Here is a 17,539-nt window from a genome sequence, read left to right as displayed (position 1 = left end):
GAGAAATAAATGTGTGTTATTTAAATTGTTCACTGTATGATATTCTGTTATAGCAGTTGAAATTGATTAAGAGAAGAGAGAACATTCCCTTTGCCTACTAAGAACATTTTTAATGCTGGTTACTCAGGGCCTCCAGAAGTGAGATAGTGAAGAGCCTTAAGACACTGTCCATGATGGCAGCTACCAAGCTTGGATTCTAATCAGATATTGCCCTAGGCATCAAACAACTCATGAGTTGACTTCATTCTGCTAGTACGTGGCAAAGAAGAAAGTGAAGCCTGTGGTGAATAGTCCCATCACCTCCTCTTCTTGTCAAAAGGGAGAACCAAGTCCCCAGGTAGTTTATTTAGAAAAGCACCTTGAACCCAGAGAATAAGAAGCTGAAATGTTGGGCAATGGCCAACATTGGAAGCTCAATGGAGAATGAGTTAACCAAGACAACAATGTTCCACTTACGTCAGAGTGAATGCAACTGATTCTGGGCATTTATTACTCTGGGGAGTTCTCAGCTGTGAATCAGCATTCAGACTAAAGATCCTGCACACTAAGAATAAAAACAAGTAAAACTAGAAAAGCTAAGCAAAGAGTGACTTTCTTTAAACTTCTGGAAAGAAAGTCCTAATATGTCACAAAGTTATATACCAGAAAAGCACCTGGGATTAGTGTAGAGGTGGGTGACTTTGGAATGTAGACTCTGGGGACATAATCACTGACTTGATTGTGTCTTTTTAGCCTCTGATGCCTGTGATTTTGTGAACTTAGAACTATTAAACATAACAATGTGAGCAGTCCAAAAACCAAGCTCAAACATTTAACACAATGACTTTCAGAACTAGTGAACTGCAGAGAGGAGCTGACTGCTCTGTGAATATTTCCCTTGCCAACTTTTTCTAAACCTGTTGAAAATAAGCTTTATAACAGTCTTTTAAATATGATGGTATTTAAAAGAGAGAGAGAGGAAGGAAGAGGAGGCAGAAAAAGAGGAAGGGAGGGAGGGAACAAAGGGGAAGGGACAGGAAAAAAGGAAGAAAACAAACAAGGCAAAGGAAGGAAAGGAAAGGAAAGGAAAGGAAAGGAAAGGGGAGGCGAAAGAAGGGAAATCCAAGTCTTTCAAATATGTTTCCTAATTCTTTTCAAAAGGCCACGATTATATTCCAGAAACAAGTTTGTTTTAGACCTGACCAAAAAAAAAAGAAAAAGTACTGAAACGTAGTATTTCTGAATTCTATTAGGCATTATACATGATACAGAGCAAGAGACATGGGATATTTAAAGAATGTGCTCAATTCTTTGTAAACATAAGGGGTACCAGAGATTCCAGTTCAAAGGACTAGATTACTAGCTTAAGAATGGGAGAAAAGTTCTGAGACCTTTCTCAGGCTTGTCATACTAGTTTCTGCAGGAATGCAGGAATTCTTGCAAAAAGGTTAGTTCTATAAACATACTGGCAAAGCTTGACTTTATGTGTGTGAGAAAAAAACTATTTCAAAGTGTTAACAACATCCTCCATTTTAAAATATGTATTTCTTTACTTTTTCTTCTTATTGAAAGGAGGAAATCTGCCAGCTCACCTGTATCAAACCCCACACTTGGCACTAAGTCCACGGTTCCATGAAAGGCTCCGGCCCATGCTGAGGTAGCAGTGCTGACCGTAGTCGGATCTGTCTTTGTGATGTCACACTGGGGAGCAGGAATCCTGGCTGCACGCACTGATGGCATCAGCAGAGGCCCATAGGAGGGATCCAGGGCAGAGCCAGCAGAAGGGTGGTGGTGGTGGTGGTGGTGGTGACGGCGGTGGTGCATGTGGGCATGGGGGTGGTGGTGACGCATGTACACATCATGCATATGGCTGTAGGATGGGCTCACCTGAGATGCCAAAGGGTAGTGCCAGGACTCAGACACAGGAGGGGGAGGGGCTGGGCCAGTCTGATGCAGGCCAGGTCCTGGCCAGGGGCTGGGCTCTGCTGCAGTAAAGGTGCCCGGGGGTGCAGCGACCTGGAAGTCAGGATGAACTCCCCCCAGGCAAGGTGCAGAAGGGGGCTGGTAAGAGCTGGTCCAAAAGGAGGTCGGGAAACTACTCCGCTGGCTTGAGAGAGCTGAGCTGTCTGAGAAGACAGAAAAATTATTTACGTAAGTTTCAGTTCTAGGATAGATTTGCCTCTACTTGTCCAATACTTTACAGGCAGGCTAATTAGTAGGCACTCTTTGCTCCCCACACAGAGCTGAAGTGATCCCAGGTCAGCCTCGGAACTCCCTAGATAAGGCGATGCACGTGGTTGAACGTGCAGAATGAGCCCCCTCCCCTTGACTGCTTAGCTTATGTACAGTCTAGGCTGAGGTTTCAAAGTCTGGGGCTGAAAAGCCTCGTTTCCTCCCAGGCATCTTTCATTAGGCCTGAGCAGAGGTCACAGGAACCTGCGTTCCAGGTATGCCACAGATGTAAAACAAGTAGGTTGAAAATGATGATGGCTAACCAACTTCTTTTAAGTGAAAATACAATTTTCATTCAAACTCAACATTTTAATGCTGAAAGTACAAATGGAAGTAAGATCACATTTAATTAGGCTCACCAACACTCATTTTTCATCAAGAAGAGTGTATTCCAAGCTTATTTTTTTGGTAGAGGTCTGGAAGTCTCTGGACTGAGAATAATAATAGATAACACTTAGTGGCAGTTACCAAATGCTCACTACTAGGCCAGGGGGATGACCTTTTTGGATCTTCACTCCAGCTCTATGAGGTAGTTATTATCCCCATTTTAGAGGTGTGGGAATTAAGGCAGGGAAGAAGCCCACAACTTCACAGCTGGCAAGCAGGAGACTGGGCTTTGAAGACAGGTAATGCCTCCATGGCTGTCACTCTTCATAGCTGTGCCACAAGAGGGCAAAATTGTAACCATAACCTCAACATTTAGAATTTGGTGGATACTGTGGAAATCATGCATGGAGGAAGTTCAAGTAGAGCCAATGGATTTGAGGTGTTTGGGGGAGGGGAACAATATCAAAGAATAGCAAAGATAAGAAAGAGGGAGAATCTTCCCCCACTTGCTTCAATTCATCTTCTCCGCTCAACCACCACAACATATTTAAAGATTACCTACTATGTACCAAACACAGGGAGGTCATCTGGCAAGGGACAAATAAGTAAATAGACATGTGCATTGTGGCATGGTAGGTGTTTTCATAAGGGGAAGTACAGAGAGAGGGCAGTGAAGCAGCCTTATTGAAAGTGGGGGTAGAGCTAGCCTTGTGAAGAGGTAGGGCAGAGTGCTTAAGGCAACTGAAAAAGTATGTGAAAAAGGCTTAAAATGACACACACACACACACACAAAGTAGCATTTGCAGGACAGAAAAAAAATTTAGTGGGCAGAAGGTGGCCAAAATTAGACTGTAGTCTAAGAAGAACCCATGGGGGTACAGTCTTGTCAGCCACGTAGTGAACGTAGGTGCTGTCCTGAATAGGTCCAGTGAGCTCTGAAGAGTTTTACTCTACAGAGTGATACAGTCAGATCTGTGTTTGAAAAGATCAGTGTCTCCAGCTATAGCTTATTGTCTAGGTGTGGTATAACTGAGTGAGTACTGGACTGGGAGTCTGAGAGCTCAGCCAGAGAGCTGGCACCTAGCAATCACCTTTCCCATTTAATTACCCCACATGAATCTCTCTGTGGCTCAGTTTATTCTGCTAAAGTATTTGAATTAAAATTCCAAATATCTTCTGGCTCCATACTTCTATCAAGCTGTGAAGTGCCCTAGGAATTATTTCTATCTCTAGGTAAAGATAAGGTTGCTCAGCACATTAGTCATGCATATATATATAGTAAAATAGTATTTTCATACTGGGCTCTACACAAAAGAACCTGCCAGATCTTTCCACTGAATGAAGCATATCCTAAGAAGCACTCTGAAATAAAAGTATTCAAAAGTCTGACATTATCCATGTTCTCACTTCATAAATCTCCATAATTTGACTCAACTACCACATATATAATTTGATTAACATAATTAGGATGTCATTGTAGTGTTCAAACATTCATATTCTCTCACTTCCTGAACAGCTATGGCACTGCCTCACAAACCTATCCATGCCCCCCTGTCAGCTCTATACCAGAGTTACCATCATTCACCCCATTAGTTCTTTGGGGAGACAGATATTCCATGTCTCACATTCAGGTCTCTCCCTCACAGATCTCCATGGATCGCAAAACCCTGGAGGAAAGCCAAGAAATGATGTTCTTCAACAAGCAAAGGATGGAAGTGCACACTTCCTCAAATTTTTTAATAGTCTTGGTGAATAGTTAATTAAATGACCTTGTTTGTCATAATTTCTATCAAAAAATAACACTTAAAGTCAAACTTACTGGCATTGGGGAAAATATTTTTTATTTAAGAATTGTCTCAACATGTAACAAATGGATGCTAGTGACAAGAAAGAAAATTATAGGCTGTGAAAATTCAATTTGCCTTAAAAGGAGGCCAATTGTAGAATATTTCTGTTACACCCACAATGAAATGTATCAATGTTTCAAGTTCAAAGCCCATACAAGGAGTTTATAGAAGCTCCTTATATTCTATAGCACAGCTTTGCCACCATCTTCATCTGCTCTTAACTCTCATCTCCCAGTGGGGCCAGAATCCCATCATGAAAACTGCTGAACCCAACCCACAGATGTGTGTCAGAGATAGTTTTCCTTATTAAAATTCCCCCATTAAAATGTCAAAAGTACAGAGTATACATCATTTCCCTGGATGCTTTTATTTCATTTCATTTATATTTTATTTCAGAAATGTTTAAGCATTTTGGATAGGCATACACAAATGTCAATAGCCAATAAATTCCTTAGCAAAAATAGTATCCTATTTATGAAGCATTGTATTGTAATTAGTCAACACATTATCATTGAAAGTGGAAATCTGTTTCTTAAAATGCACTCCATAAAGGCTGAACAAAGCTTTAAAATGCCCCAGGGATAAATAAAATTAGAAGAAACTTAACATTTTCCCAGTCAGCATGTCTCCTGAGATTAATAGGAAGTTTGCAGAGATCTATGTAGCCCTTTTCAAAACAGTGTTGCATTTTATAACTAAATGAAACAATATTGAATAGAACCTATTTTTATGGACAAATCTACACTTCAAGACCGCTATTTGGTATCTTGATTCTTAAAAAAAATTGATACAAAGAAACAGATGACATGCCTTGTTTCATGCCTGGGAATCCTGTGCTTATCTCATATGTACGTAAATTTTTTTCATTACATGACTCTTTGCTTATGAGTATTTAATCACAGCCACATTTGTCAGATGAAAAAGCATATGAAGAACTGCATGTGCTACTTTCATGCAATATTACTTTTCAGGTCAGTGGAGGCAATTCAGAACTATCTGGTGTTAACACTCCATGGTGACTTTGGCCTCAATGGTATTTGATATTTGAATGATGTTAACACTGATAGTCTTAAACATGCAAAAAACTAAATATGCTTTGGTTCACTTTGCATTTGGGATTAAAAAATATACACACACACACCCTTATTTCTAAACAAGATGACAAAATTGATACATTGCCAGATATAATCCACCTAATGCATGCCCAGTAATCTCACTGTTGTTTTATACTAGAAATATACCTTTGAGATAAAGAGTTTAATATAGAACATCAAGTAGTTCTTTCAATTTCATAGTAGCTGAGATACTTTTTATATTACCTTTATATGTCTCTGGAAAAAAAAATCTAAGAGCAAATGATTTAGCAAGAGAAAATTCAACATTTAATTTAAAAAATAAATTTTATTAATTTTTATTACTTAACTTGAGAAAAATGAATATTGAATGAATATAGTAGTACAAGGAAAATGGGGCAATAAAATGTGGAACTTATCTCTTAAGTTATCTTGAAAATCTCCAGAAAACATAGTCTTAGAATAAATATTTTTTAAAACACAAATATTAGAAGATGACATTTACCTTTTTATTAAGCTCAGTGGAAGAAAAAATGCTACTTCATTTGTAATCTAAAGGGTCTTCACTGTAATTTAATTCCCATACTCTTGTTCTGCTTCCCATAAAAATAAATTGTTGGGTCAGAGGTGAAAGAATGTCTGTCCCACTGCTTTCTGTCACTCAGGAATTAGGCATTGCTATTATACCCAAAGATTGTCCTCTAGTTACTCTGTTCTAGAGCTTCTTAAAATGAGCCTTGTGACTCCAAAATGAGAGTTTCAAGGGGTGATATCAGAATATCAGATGCCCATACTCCTTGAAGGTGGGACTATGAGGTGTCAGTCTTCATGCTTTCCACGTGATTGTTCTGAACCTCCCAGCAGTGGCTACCTCAGTGCCTCCTGCAGGTGCAGCTCAACTCTCCTGCCCATCTCAGCCAGCTCAAGGGACCTGCCCCTCCTTTCCTTTCTCCTCTTGGCTGCGTGAGGTCAGTGTTCATTTTGAGAGGTCTTTCCTATGGGCATGAGTTGCTCCAAGCACATACTGTGTAGATCACCCAAACAACAAATATTTATTTTGCAACTATAACAAGAAAAAATATCAGTAAAATTTACCATTCAGCATGATTTTTCAGACAGTGAGGTATCTTGCTGTGATTCAACTACTCCCCTTTCCTCCACACACACACTTTCTGTAGTAATACGTGAGCCCTGAGATCAGTGCATAGACATATTTGTAGCTGATGTTTCTTTTGGATGGGGGGAAAGGGGCTATCAGATTCATTAGGTTTCCTTAAATGAAGCCCTATCCAGTTTCTGTTAGAATATATAATGGGATAAGAGGAAATTGAAATGATGTTGTACCAAATAAAGTACAAATATTTCCTGCCAATTGTTTGCCTCACAGCTGCAAAGTACCTAAAGAGGACATTCTTACCTCCATCAAGATTCATAAAGCATGGCCATTATTCCATTTATCAGCTGACTCTAAAGATTTACTGTAGAAACACATTCTGCAATTAAACATAATTCAGCTTTAAATTTCTCTGTAGCACTCTAGCATTTGTGTAGTAAGGTAAAAACTTTTTGCCATAAACTAGGCCCTTTAATTTAATACAGCTGGTCAGCAGCTCTTGCATAAAGTATTATTGCCATGCCATCAATGTTGTCAATGGCCTTGAATACCTACTGGGTCCAGAACACTGTGTTTTTGCCAGAAATACAAACTTCCAGAAAACAATGTTTCTGGATAAAGACCCAAGGTTGGTTTTCTATGCGCCAAATGTGGAAATTTACTTAAGGAAGAAAATAACATCTGATCTTCATTTAATACCTTGCATCAAACCCTGTGCCAAATTATTCATATACGTTATCTAAAAGTCTTTACAATTACCTGAGGAAATGAGTATCAATCAACACATATTTTAGTTGATTTGAGCCCAGAGAGATTTTAAGTAATTAATCCAAGATCATGTTGTAACCAGACAGTAATAAGCCCAAATTGAACCCATAAAGGAACAGAATTCAAACCTGTGTTGTTTTGTCAATTAATACAAAATTCCCAATAACCCTCTTCACTGGACACAAGAATCTCTGTTATAACTCTAAGATATTATGTTCAAAATCTTTAGTTACATTTTGTGGCTCTCCTATGAGTCATAGCCAACTTATGTATATTTATATAAAACTAATTTATAACTAGAAAAAACTATGGCAAAGTTTATTCACAAATGAAAAGTAAGAAAATACATTTGAAATCACAGAACATTAAAGAGAAAAGATCTCAACAATCAATACTACCCCTTCATTTTATAAATAAGAAAACTGTAACCAAAGATTTCATATAACTTATTATTAATAAATTCTCCATTAAGAACTTTTCTGTTTTCTAATCTGGGGTATATGGGATGAACTTGGTTCTTGGAGAGAGAGAGATGGAAATTAAAGAGTATACTGTGCTTTTCTGGGTTACTTTGATAAACTAAACTGACATATGAAGCTCCAAAATTTCTTGTCCTTACCTATCACTCTTCATTTCACTCAACTTACAACAGCATTTTTGCTTCTCATTGAAAACTAAGCTCAGACCTTCTTCAGGGCCTTTGCAGTGGCTGTTCCTTCTGTCTGAAATAACTTCCCCCTAGATATTTGTGTGATGAGTAGCACTCTTATTTCCTTCACGTCTGTGCTCCATCGTAATGGGCTCAGACAGAGTGCTTATTATCATCCCAAGTAAAACAAACCTTGCATTTTATTACATATCTATTACCTGTCTCTTGCAGGTAGAAGTAGCTCAAAAAGCTCTTTAAGTGCTACAGGCTTAGAGACTCTCCTGTTCACTGATACATTTCCACTACCTAGAACAGAAGTTGCCTAAGTCAATGACTGAAACAGGAGATAGAGTTGAAGGCCAAATTTAAGAAAATTGTAATAATAGTTACTAAAACATAACCAGTATCCACTCTTCCTGTACTGAAAATTGACACCTGTCTACAGGTTTTCTCTATTCAGTCATGCAGATTATGGAAAAAACAACAAACACAGACTTTTTGCACATAACACAACACCTCACTTAAAACTCTTCTAGTTATGATACTATAGACAATCACTCCCATATCTAGTATAATTTTGGGTTCTTGGTCTTATATTTCAGATTAAATGATTACTAGGCTGCATACATTTTGCTAAAAAGAAAAAAAAAAGGCAGAAAAGTAGGCATTGCATTTATTACCCTTGTAGGATGGATTGTCCTGGTAGGATTTATTATTGGTGTATGCAACTATTTATTAAAGCCAGCTAATTCACTGAGGTTTTCCAATTTTCACTCTCCACAGGTTATTAAGAGTATTTATCATGTGCAGTCATATTGGTTGATTCTGTAAGCATTTTAGGCTGTGTTCTCAATTCTGGTGGGAAGTCCATAATGTTTACTAATCCAATAAGCAGTAATGCTTCCCAATTCAACTCTATCAATGTCTCAGTCACTTCACTTTATATTCCACCTCCCCTTCATAGTTACTGCTTATTTTAGTGCTCTCCATATTTACTAAAAAGAAGAAAGAAGGTAGGAAGGTAAGCAGCAGACAGGCATGCAGAAAAGAAAGGCATTGTATCCACAGATCAGGCCCAGCAATTTCAGAGGGCCAGGACCTCTCCCACAATGAAGCAGAACCACTCCTTTGAGGCTGAGAGGCAACGGACCATTCATCACCTCTCACTTGCCCCCTACCACAGGTGGTCAGCCTTTCTCAAAGCATCACCTGGGGCATTTGTTTCAGTGCGATTCCCAGAGACCCCCTCTAGAAACTGATTCAGTAGGTTTGAGTTAGGGGGTGTGCAATCTGTTTTTAACAGCACTAGATCAATGATTATCAAATTTGAGCCTGCATCTGAATTACTGGGAGGGCTGGTTAAAACACAGGGTACCCCTGAGTTTCTGCTTCAGTAGGTTTGGGGTGTGGCCCAAGAATTTGCAGTTCTAACAAGCTCCCATGTGGTGCCCATGTTCCTGGTCCTGGAAACCACACTTTGAGAACCATTTTACTAGATGCTTCTTAGAACCAGGTGAGTTCAGAAGAAACATCCCTAACACACTTCTCTAACACTGTCATTGGAATGATGGTTTATTTTTCCTCTGACCTTGTAATTATCCCAATTAAGATGTGAGCCAGTAACTGGATTTAAAAACACTTTTGTGACCTCTACATAGGGGAAAATAAAGAAGAGGATGCCTAATCTCATACTTTATTTTACCAAGCTAAACACAATAATCTAAACCACGTAGATAATCAGTAATGCCTGGATTCTGCACTACAAAGGGTTAATACCACAACAGAACAGGGCAGAGAAAGCTATCAAAAGCACACAGAAAGCTTTCAAAGTTTTTATTCTTGGGTCAGACTCAGATCTCTGCTATGTCACCACGTAGCACCTAGTGGAATGAGCAAGAGCTAATTTTTAAAAGCTGATTCAGGCACGCCTATTATTCAGAGAGCCAAATTGGGCCACTGGGGCTTCAGGAATGGTGCTTCGCAGCTCCATCCGCCACTATAAACTTGGACTGGTTGTATCACTACTTTCCATGAGGAATTTAAGGGGTGTGACTACATCCTTTCCAACCCTGCATTCCACATGTGACAAAACCGATCCAGCTGTTTGTCTGAAAGAAATTCCTTGCTGTCCTTAAAAATTAAAAAGCAAGTGGATATCCGTCCTCCAGAGGCAAGTCTCCAGCTGGAACCTGGTACAGGCAGTTGCGAAACAGAGACGGTGCCCTGGAGAGCATCTGCTTTTGAATTCTTACCTCGCCACAGGGGGGTTAGCCCCATCTTGCTTTTTGAAATGGCAGATTCTGGATGGAGGGTGCTGGCTTGGCCCAAAGCTCTTGAGAAGTGTTCATCCACTACTGACCCAATGTCTCCCTGGAAATAAGTGAAAAGGACACAGCGAGAGTTAAGGTACTCCATCTCGGCAGGCTGGTCTTTCTCCTCCTCCTCCTCCTCCTCCTCCTCCTCCTCCTCCTCCTCTTGTTTGCTGGGAAGGGTGACTTCCAGAGAGTCCTGCATCTTGCTGTATACCGCTAACTTCTTCTGGGATGGAATAAACAAAACACAGTATCAAAGACAGTTTGTAAAAAAAAGAATTAAACTAGTTAACTTTTCACTTAAAAAAAAGAGATCTAAATATTAACATATGCTTGCCAACGGATTCTCCTTCATCTGCTTTACTCCATCTGTCCCCTCCCCATACCAGCCTTCTCCTTCCCATCCAGAAAAAGTTTGTTTCTTTCCCATTTGGGTGGGTGGGGGGTAGTTTATTATGAGAGAGTATCTTTTCAGAATGTGAAAGATGAGTTTTTTTTTCTTCATCTAGACATACCAAAAAGAAAATTACTTTTTTAAAAAAATGACAGATTCCTTCCAGTTTTTCTTCCCACTTCAATTTTAAAGATTTAATGTACAGCAACATTATAATTTGAGACACGCAATGGGGAACAGGAGGCCTATCTGTGCAGGGGAGGGGTGGAGAAGAGAAGAGCTTCTCATAAATGAAATAAACTAAAATAAAAATAGGAACACAGCCATCTTACAAAAGGATTTGGCAGATGCGCCAAATTCATTTCTCAAAAATCAAACTAAAATGACAGAATAAGTCTGTGCAAAGATCCGTTTTGCATGGAACATATTTTTCAGATGTTTCACTTGATACCATTATCATAGAGGGGGAAAAAAAGATAATATTGCAACTTACTGAAGATAATACAAGATACTACCAATAGCCAGTGTGGCTTTCAAATAAAAGTGAAAGTTTTGATAATTTTTAAATATTTCAAAAAATATAATCATAGCTATAATAGTTAATATTTATTACATTAGGCCCTCAAACTTTATATTTTTTATCTCAATCCTTACAATTCTATAACATGGTTATTATTACTATCTATATTTTAAAGATGAAGAAACTAAGGCACAGAGAAGTGAAGTAACTTCACAAAGGTCACAGAGGTCACAAAGCATGTAGTTGCAGGGCCAGAATGCATACAGGTATACACACGCATGTGCATGTATGTGCTGGAGGGCAAGTGGAGGGTATCTGTTATAGAAAATAAATCACCAAGATGTTGTATTTTGCATTGCTTTTCTGGCTGGTAAGTTTGTAGTTATTTTCTCATTTCTGCCTTTCAATATTTCCAAATACTTTTCATTGAGCATATATTTATAATCAAAAACCTCAGTGTCAATTAAATATAAGAAAATAATGCTAAATTATAAAACTCATTATCCTAATGCTTAAATGAACTTTCTATCATCTGAATACCTGCAAAACCTGACCCTCTGTCTTACTGGTTTTTGTATTTTAGAAAAAAATGCATGCTGGAAAATGAATGTGAGTAGGAAAAAAATGAATCATTCTGGAATACTCAGTAAGCACACAGTTTTAAAAATGTTATCAAAACATTATTTAGCCTTATCCCCCTAGCAATGAATACATTGTTCTTGTGTGAGGTGGGTCCTGCAATGTTCAGGCACATTACAAGCTTTTGGTTATTATTTAGGGGCTGTTATCTATAAATATATGTATTGCTTTTTATTTAAAGTATGTGTCAATATAGTTATCACTGGCTGATAGATAATTCATTCCATGTGAGTGAATATGCTTTGCTGATGAATAGATGATTGTAATGACTGTGTGGTTATATTTCTTACAATCTGTTTTACACAAATTTGAACATGTTTATATTTAACTGCAATAGTAAAAACACCGCAGTAACAAAAGTGTACAATGAAGGGACTGAACTAAATGACCTCTAAAGTTATTCCTAGCTCTAAATTCCATTTTAAAATTAAACAAATACTACAATTTATTAGTCAAGTCACAGCACATATGTGTATTTACCCAAAATTTTATCATTCTAAGCATATTCACACACTCTGTGCTGAACACTCTGGCATATTAGAAAGAAGCACCATTTTCATATGGGAAGGAAATTAAAACTGATCTACAGAGTGCCTTCACTGTCCACTAGTGTTCATTATTATCTAGTAAAGTTTTTTTTTTTTTCTGTTAATGTGCAGCCCAGCATCGGTTTGTGAGAGTTGGGTTTTGCATCTAATTGTTTCATTTAATTTTAATATTTATTCTTTAAATGAAAGGGCCCTGCCTGTGCTAATAATCCAAAGAAAGCCAATGTTTTGTTTTTGCCGTAGTTAGCAATTAATTCTTAGATGAAATAAAATACCTTTTATATATATGTAAAATATTTGAAAGCTGCAAATCTTGATATAAATGTAGTGTAGTATATGACCCATAGCAATAATAAAATATCTTAATTTTTAAATGATGGCAGTTGAATTTAATCTGTTGAGTTTCAATCTATTTAATATGTTATCTTTTTTGAACAATTTTGAATGGTTGGATGCAAATAAGTTAATCTACATATTACATACCTTTCTATATGAAATGGGGAAAAAACGGAAAAATCTGTCCTTGTATTAAAATACCTTTTATCAGTCTATTTCCTAAAAATCATTCTTCTGTTGATGGATGCATTGATTTTCTATATCTGCACATTTCATGTCTATATAAACTCATACACATGTATATATATTAATGTATTATTCTTTTTGATATGAAACCACCTGTGATTCTAAAAAAATATCCATATTTGCTCCTCTAGTTAAATAAAACTGTTTAGAATGATTATAAAATACAGTTCTTTGTTTTCCCCTAGATCTTTAAGGTAAGTCTTGTACTAATTAAATAAATTTGCTTGGAGGCTATCAAACAAATGAAAAGGGAGCTATGATACACCTACCAATTTAAATATATAAAAATTACAGTGAACCAATATAAATATTTAAATTTACAACATACAGGTACACCCACACACACATTTTCAGCCTCACTGTCAGCACCACTCATTAAAATAAGAGTTCTGAAGTATCCAAACAGCCTGATAGCTTCCTAGAATGCTAACACTGAATTTGCCTACATTTTATATTTTTAATTGTATTGAGAAATAATATAAACAGGAAAGGACACTTGTCATAAATGTAGTGCTCATGAACTGTCATACACGGAATGCACCAATGAAAATGGCAACAGATAAAGAAGTAGATCATCACCAGCAACCAGAAAGCACTGCTCCCTTCCAGTCACCATCTCCTCAGCGACCACCACTACCTGGACTTCTATCAGAGCAGATGAGCCATAACTGTCTCCCAAACTTCATATAAGTGGAATCATACAGCATGTACTCTTTTTTTGTCTGCCTTCTTTCACTAGTGTTATGTTCATGTGATTTATCCCCATTGTTCCATGTAGTTTTAGACTGTTCATTCTCATGGCTGTATACTAATCCATTTATTTATTCTACTGTTGACAGGAATTAGGCTACTTTCCAGATTTGGGCTATTACAAATACTATTCAATGAATATTTAAATACACATCTTTCCGTGCACATGTTATGAAAGAAGGTTTGCTGAGTCATAGGGCATGCATACGGTTTAGCTGTGGTAGATAGTGCCAGTTTGCTCAAGTAATTTCAAGCAATATACACGTCCACTGCCAGTTTGTGAGAATTCTTGTTACTCCGTATCACTGTCAACACATGTTATTCTGTATCTTTTTTCAGTTTTATTCTCCTGGTGGCTATCTCAATGTGTTTTAATTTTTAACATTTTTTGAGGTGAAATTCAGATAACATAAAATTAGCCTTTTAAGAGTGAAAATTCAGTAGCATTTAATGCATTCACAGCATTGTGTGATTGCCATCTCTAGGTAGTCCAAAATATTTCATCACCTCAAAAGGAAATTCTGTACCTATTAAATTCTGTACTCCCTATTTCCTGACTCCTCCACATATGAGCATGGAAATGGCTAATCTGTATTCTGTCTGTATGAATTTACCTGTTCTGGTTATTCATACAAATGGAATCATAAATATGTGACCTTTTTGCTGCTAACTTCTTTCATTTAGCATGTTTTCAAGGTTCATTCACATTGTATCAGTATTTCATTCTTTCTATAGCTGAAGGTTATTCCCTTGTATGAATATGCCACAATGTGTTTATCTATGCATCCTTTGATGGACATTTGGACCATTTGCACCTTTTGGCTATTGCGAGCAGTGCTTCTATAAATATGTGTGTAAATGCATTTGGTTGAGTAGTTCTTTTCATTTCTTTTGGATAGACATATATAATACCTAGGAGCAGAATTGCTGGATCATATGGTAATTCCATGTTTAACTTATTAGGGAACTGCCAAACTGTTTCCACAGCAGCTGAACCATTTTAGATTCCCACCAGCAATGTACTAAGGGTCCAAATTTTCTAAATCTTTGGCAGAAAAATAACACTTGTCATTTTATGGATTTTTAAAAGGATTATTAATACAGCCATAGTCATCCTAATGGGTATGAAGCGATATCTCATTGTGGTTTCGATTACATTTCCCTAATGACTAATGATGTTGAATAAGTTGCATCCATTTAAAAAATATTAAGTATAAGCATGAAGAAAACAGGAACACAGAATTTGACAATTGATACATATGCTGATAATTCACACCATCTTAATATTCTTCTCCACACCTCAAGTACTTTCTCATATCTGTGCTTTGGTGACTATAAATCAATTATTTGCCTTTTTTTTAACTAAGTAAATTATTCATGTGTGCTTTTGCTATTTTCTGTATTCACTTGGTGTTTGCTCCCTGGAATGAAACTTCCCTAATATTACAATGTTGCTTGAGAATAATATATAACACTCAGCATGTTCAGAATAAATCTCAAATCATCAGAATCTAGATTTCCTGGATCGAGGTCAAGGCAATCTAGTTCATAGTTCTCTCAAAATGCACAACCATTTCCTAAAAACACCCAAAATCTCTTAGAAATTTTCATGCTTTGCTTAGGAGATCCTGAAGAACTGTTAACAAAAATAAGAAGTCATCCACACAGACTCAAAAAGACATATGCACCCCTATGTTTATTGCAGCACTATTTACAATAGCCAAGATATGGAAGCAACCTGTGTCCATCATAGATGAATGGATAAAGCCAATGTGGTATATATATATACAATGGAATATTATTCAGCCATAAGAAGAAAACAAATCCTACCATTTGCAACAACATGCATGGAGCTAGAGGGTATTATGCTCAGTGAAATAAGCCCAGCAGAGAAAGACAACTACTAAATGATTTCACTTATCTGTGGAATATAACAATAAAGCAAAAACTGAAGGAACAAAACAGCAGCAGACTCACAGAAACCAAGAATGGACTAAGAGTTACCAAAGGGAAAGGGACTGGGGAGGATGGGTGGGAAGGGAGTGATAAGGAGATTAAGGGGTTTTATGATTAGCACACAAAATATAGAGGGGAGCACAGGGAAGCGACTATAGCACAGAGAAGACAAGTAGTGACTCTATAGCATCTTACTGTGCTGATGGACAGTGACTGTAATGGGATAAGTGGTGGGGACTTGATAATAGGGGGAATGTAGTAACTACCATGTTGCTCATGTGAAACCTGAGCATAAGATTGTATATCAATGATACCTTAATATAAATAAATAAATAAATAAATAAAAAGAGAGAAAGAAAAAGAAGAATTTATCCAAAGGAACTTCAAAAACCATAAGTTGGTTTATTTAATACACATTAACTGGCTCATCCCACCCCAGAGTAGTGACAATGACCCTTGAGTTAGATGCAACAATGATGAGTTAAGAGTCACACAGTGAAAACTCACACACAAGAGGTTAAGGTAGTAAGAAGGAGCTACCCAGACAGTGCAAACTGTCCCTATCCACCTCACAGCTTACCATCAGGCACAACAGAAACAAACTCTCACAGGAATGTGCAGGGAAAAGGATTTGTCTGACAAGAGAAAGACTTCCATGTCAGGAGCCAAATACCACTAACTCCCCAAGGCTTAAGCCTACAAAATGCCAAATGATTACTGTGCATATGTGGAAACTTTTTTCCTAAGGAAACAAAAGTATTTTAATGAATCATTGGCTATTTGGAAAGAGCTTTTTCTTTAGTTTTCTTTTCTCTTTTTAAAATTTCTATTGGCTGTCTTCTCTAAATGCAGTGATTCTTTATACTCAAAAGTGACTGCCTGTAAGAAAGGACCATTAGTTCATAGTAAATGTTTCAAAATTGTGAAGTCCATGAAAGCAGTGCACTGCTCTTGGATCATATTCTTTGGAATTTTCTTGGATAACAGATTTTTTACAAACAGTATCTCAGACAGACTTGAAATTTTGATCCTTAGTTGTTTGAAGGAGGAGGAACCAACTGATGAAGGGTGGGTCAGAATAAGGAAGCTCTGCCACCTACCTCTTATACATTTTATTTCATTTATTTCTCTTTCACACATACAAATATTTTGTCTGAATAATTATTCCCAACTTACATATACAAAAACTAATCTACTTGGCTAGGATCACCTAACTAGTAAATGGCAGAGAGAGAATTAGAACATATTTCTATCTAACTGCAAAGCATGTATCAAGAAAACAGACTAAAGGAAATAAGTTTCTATATATTTAATTGAATAAATAAACAGAAGCCCACAATCAGCATGGTATCACATGCTAACTAAGGAGAATTCTGAAGTTATTTATAGCACTTAAAAAAAAAGAGATGTAAACATGTAACAGAGTTATGGCTATTAAGTAATGCAGTGCTCTTCAAAATATATGTAGATCTTGAAGACACTAGATCTCTCTATCTAAAAAATGTGATGTCTGTTTGGCAAGTCAGATACAGAACACGATTGCCTAACATTTTTCCGGAAATCCTATCTTGGAAATATGAGCAGAGTCCATTTGTGATATATAATCACACTTCAAAATTCTGTTATTTTTGTCTTTGTTTTGTTTTTTGCTTTCCTTAACAGTAGAGAGAAGCAAATTTTTAAAAAATTACTTAACATGATCAATGATGTCTTTTTAGTCCACTTGTCTCTCAATGATTCTGATCACTATCAAAAAATCAAACCTATTCCCTCCAAGTATGAAAAATTTTCCAGTTTTGAGGCTATTAAAAAATGCACCACAGGCTTAGAGAGAATTTCAAAATTTGCA

At 37.1% G+C, this 17,539-nt stretch overlaps 1 protein-coding gene across 5 annotated transcripts in view; it reads right to left on the bottom strand.

The window, feature by feature from the left end:
* The window catches only part of VGLL3 (vestigial like family member 3), a 47,923-nt gene that overhangs the window by 23,281 nt on the left and 7,103 nt on the right, over positions 1-17,539 (bottom strand). For 2 of the 5 annotated variants that reach the window (XM_037001674.2, XM_037001677.2), the window contains exons 2-3: positions 10,242-10,524; positions 1,572-2,105 (exon numbers count right to left, since the gene is read on the bottom strand). In XM_037001674.2, coding sequence (XP_036857569.2) covers positions 1,572-2,105; positions 10,242-10,524 — 817 coding nt within the window. Of the gene's footprint in view, positions 1-1,571; positions 2,106-10,241; positions 10,528-17,539 lie in introns of all 5 variants that reach the window. The other 3 variants (XM_017640089.3, XM_037001676.2, XM_017640090.3) reach the window with 2 other exon arrangements.

Source organism: Manis javanica, chromosome 3 (assembly GCF_040802235.1).
Source record: "Manis javanica isolate MJ-LG chromosome 3, MJ_LKY, whole genome shotgun sequence".
In the NCBI taxonomy this organism is placed as follows: domain Eukaryota; kingdom Metazoa; phylum Chordata; class Mammalia; order Pholidota; family Manidae; genus Manis; species Manis javanica.
Note: the sequence above shows the minus strand (reverse complement) of the source record. Positions and strands in the feature narration are given on the sequence as shown.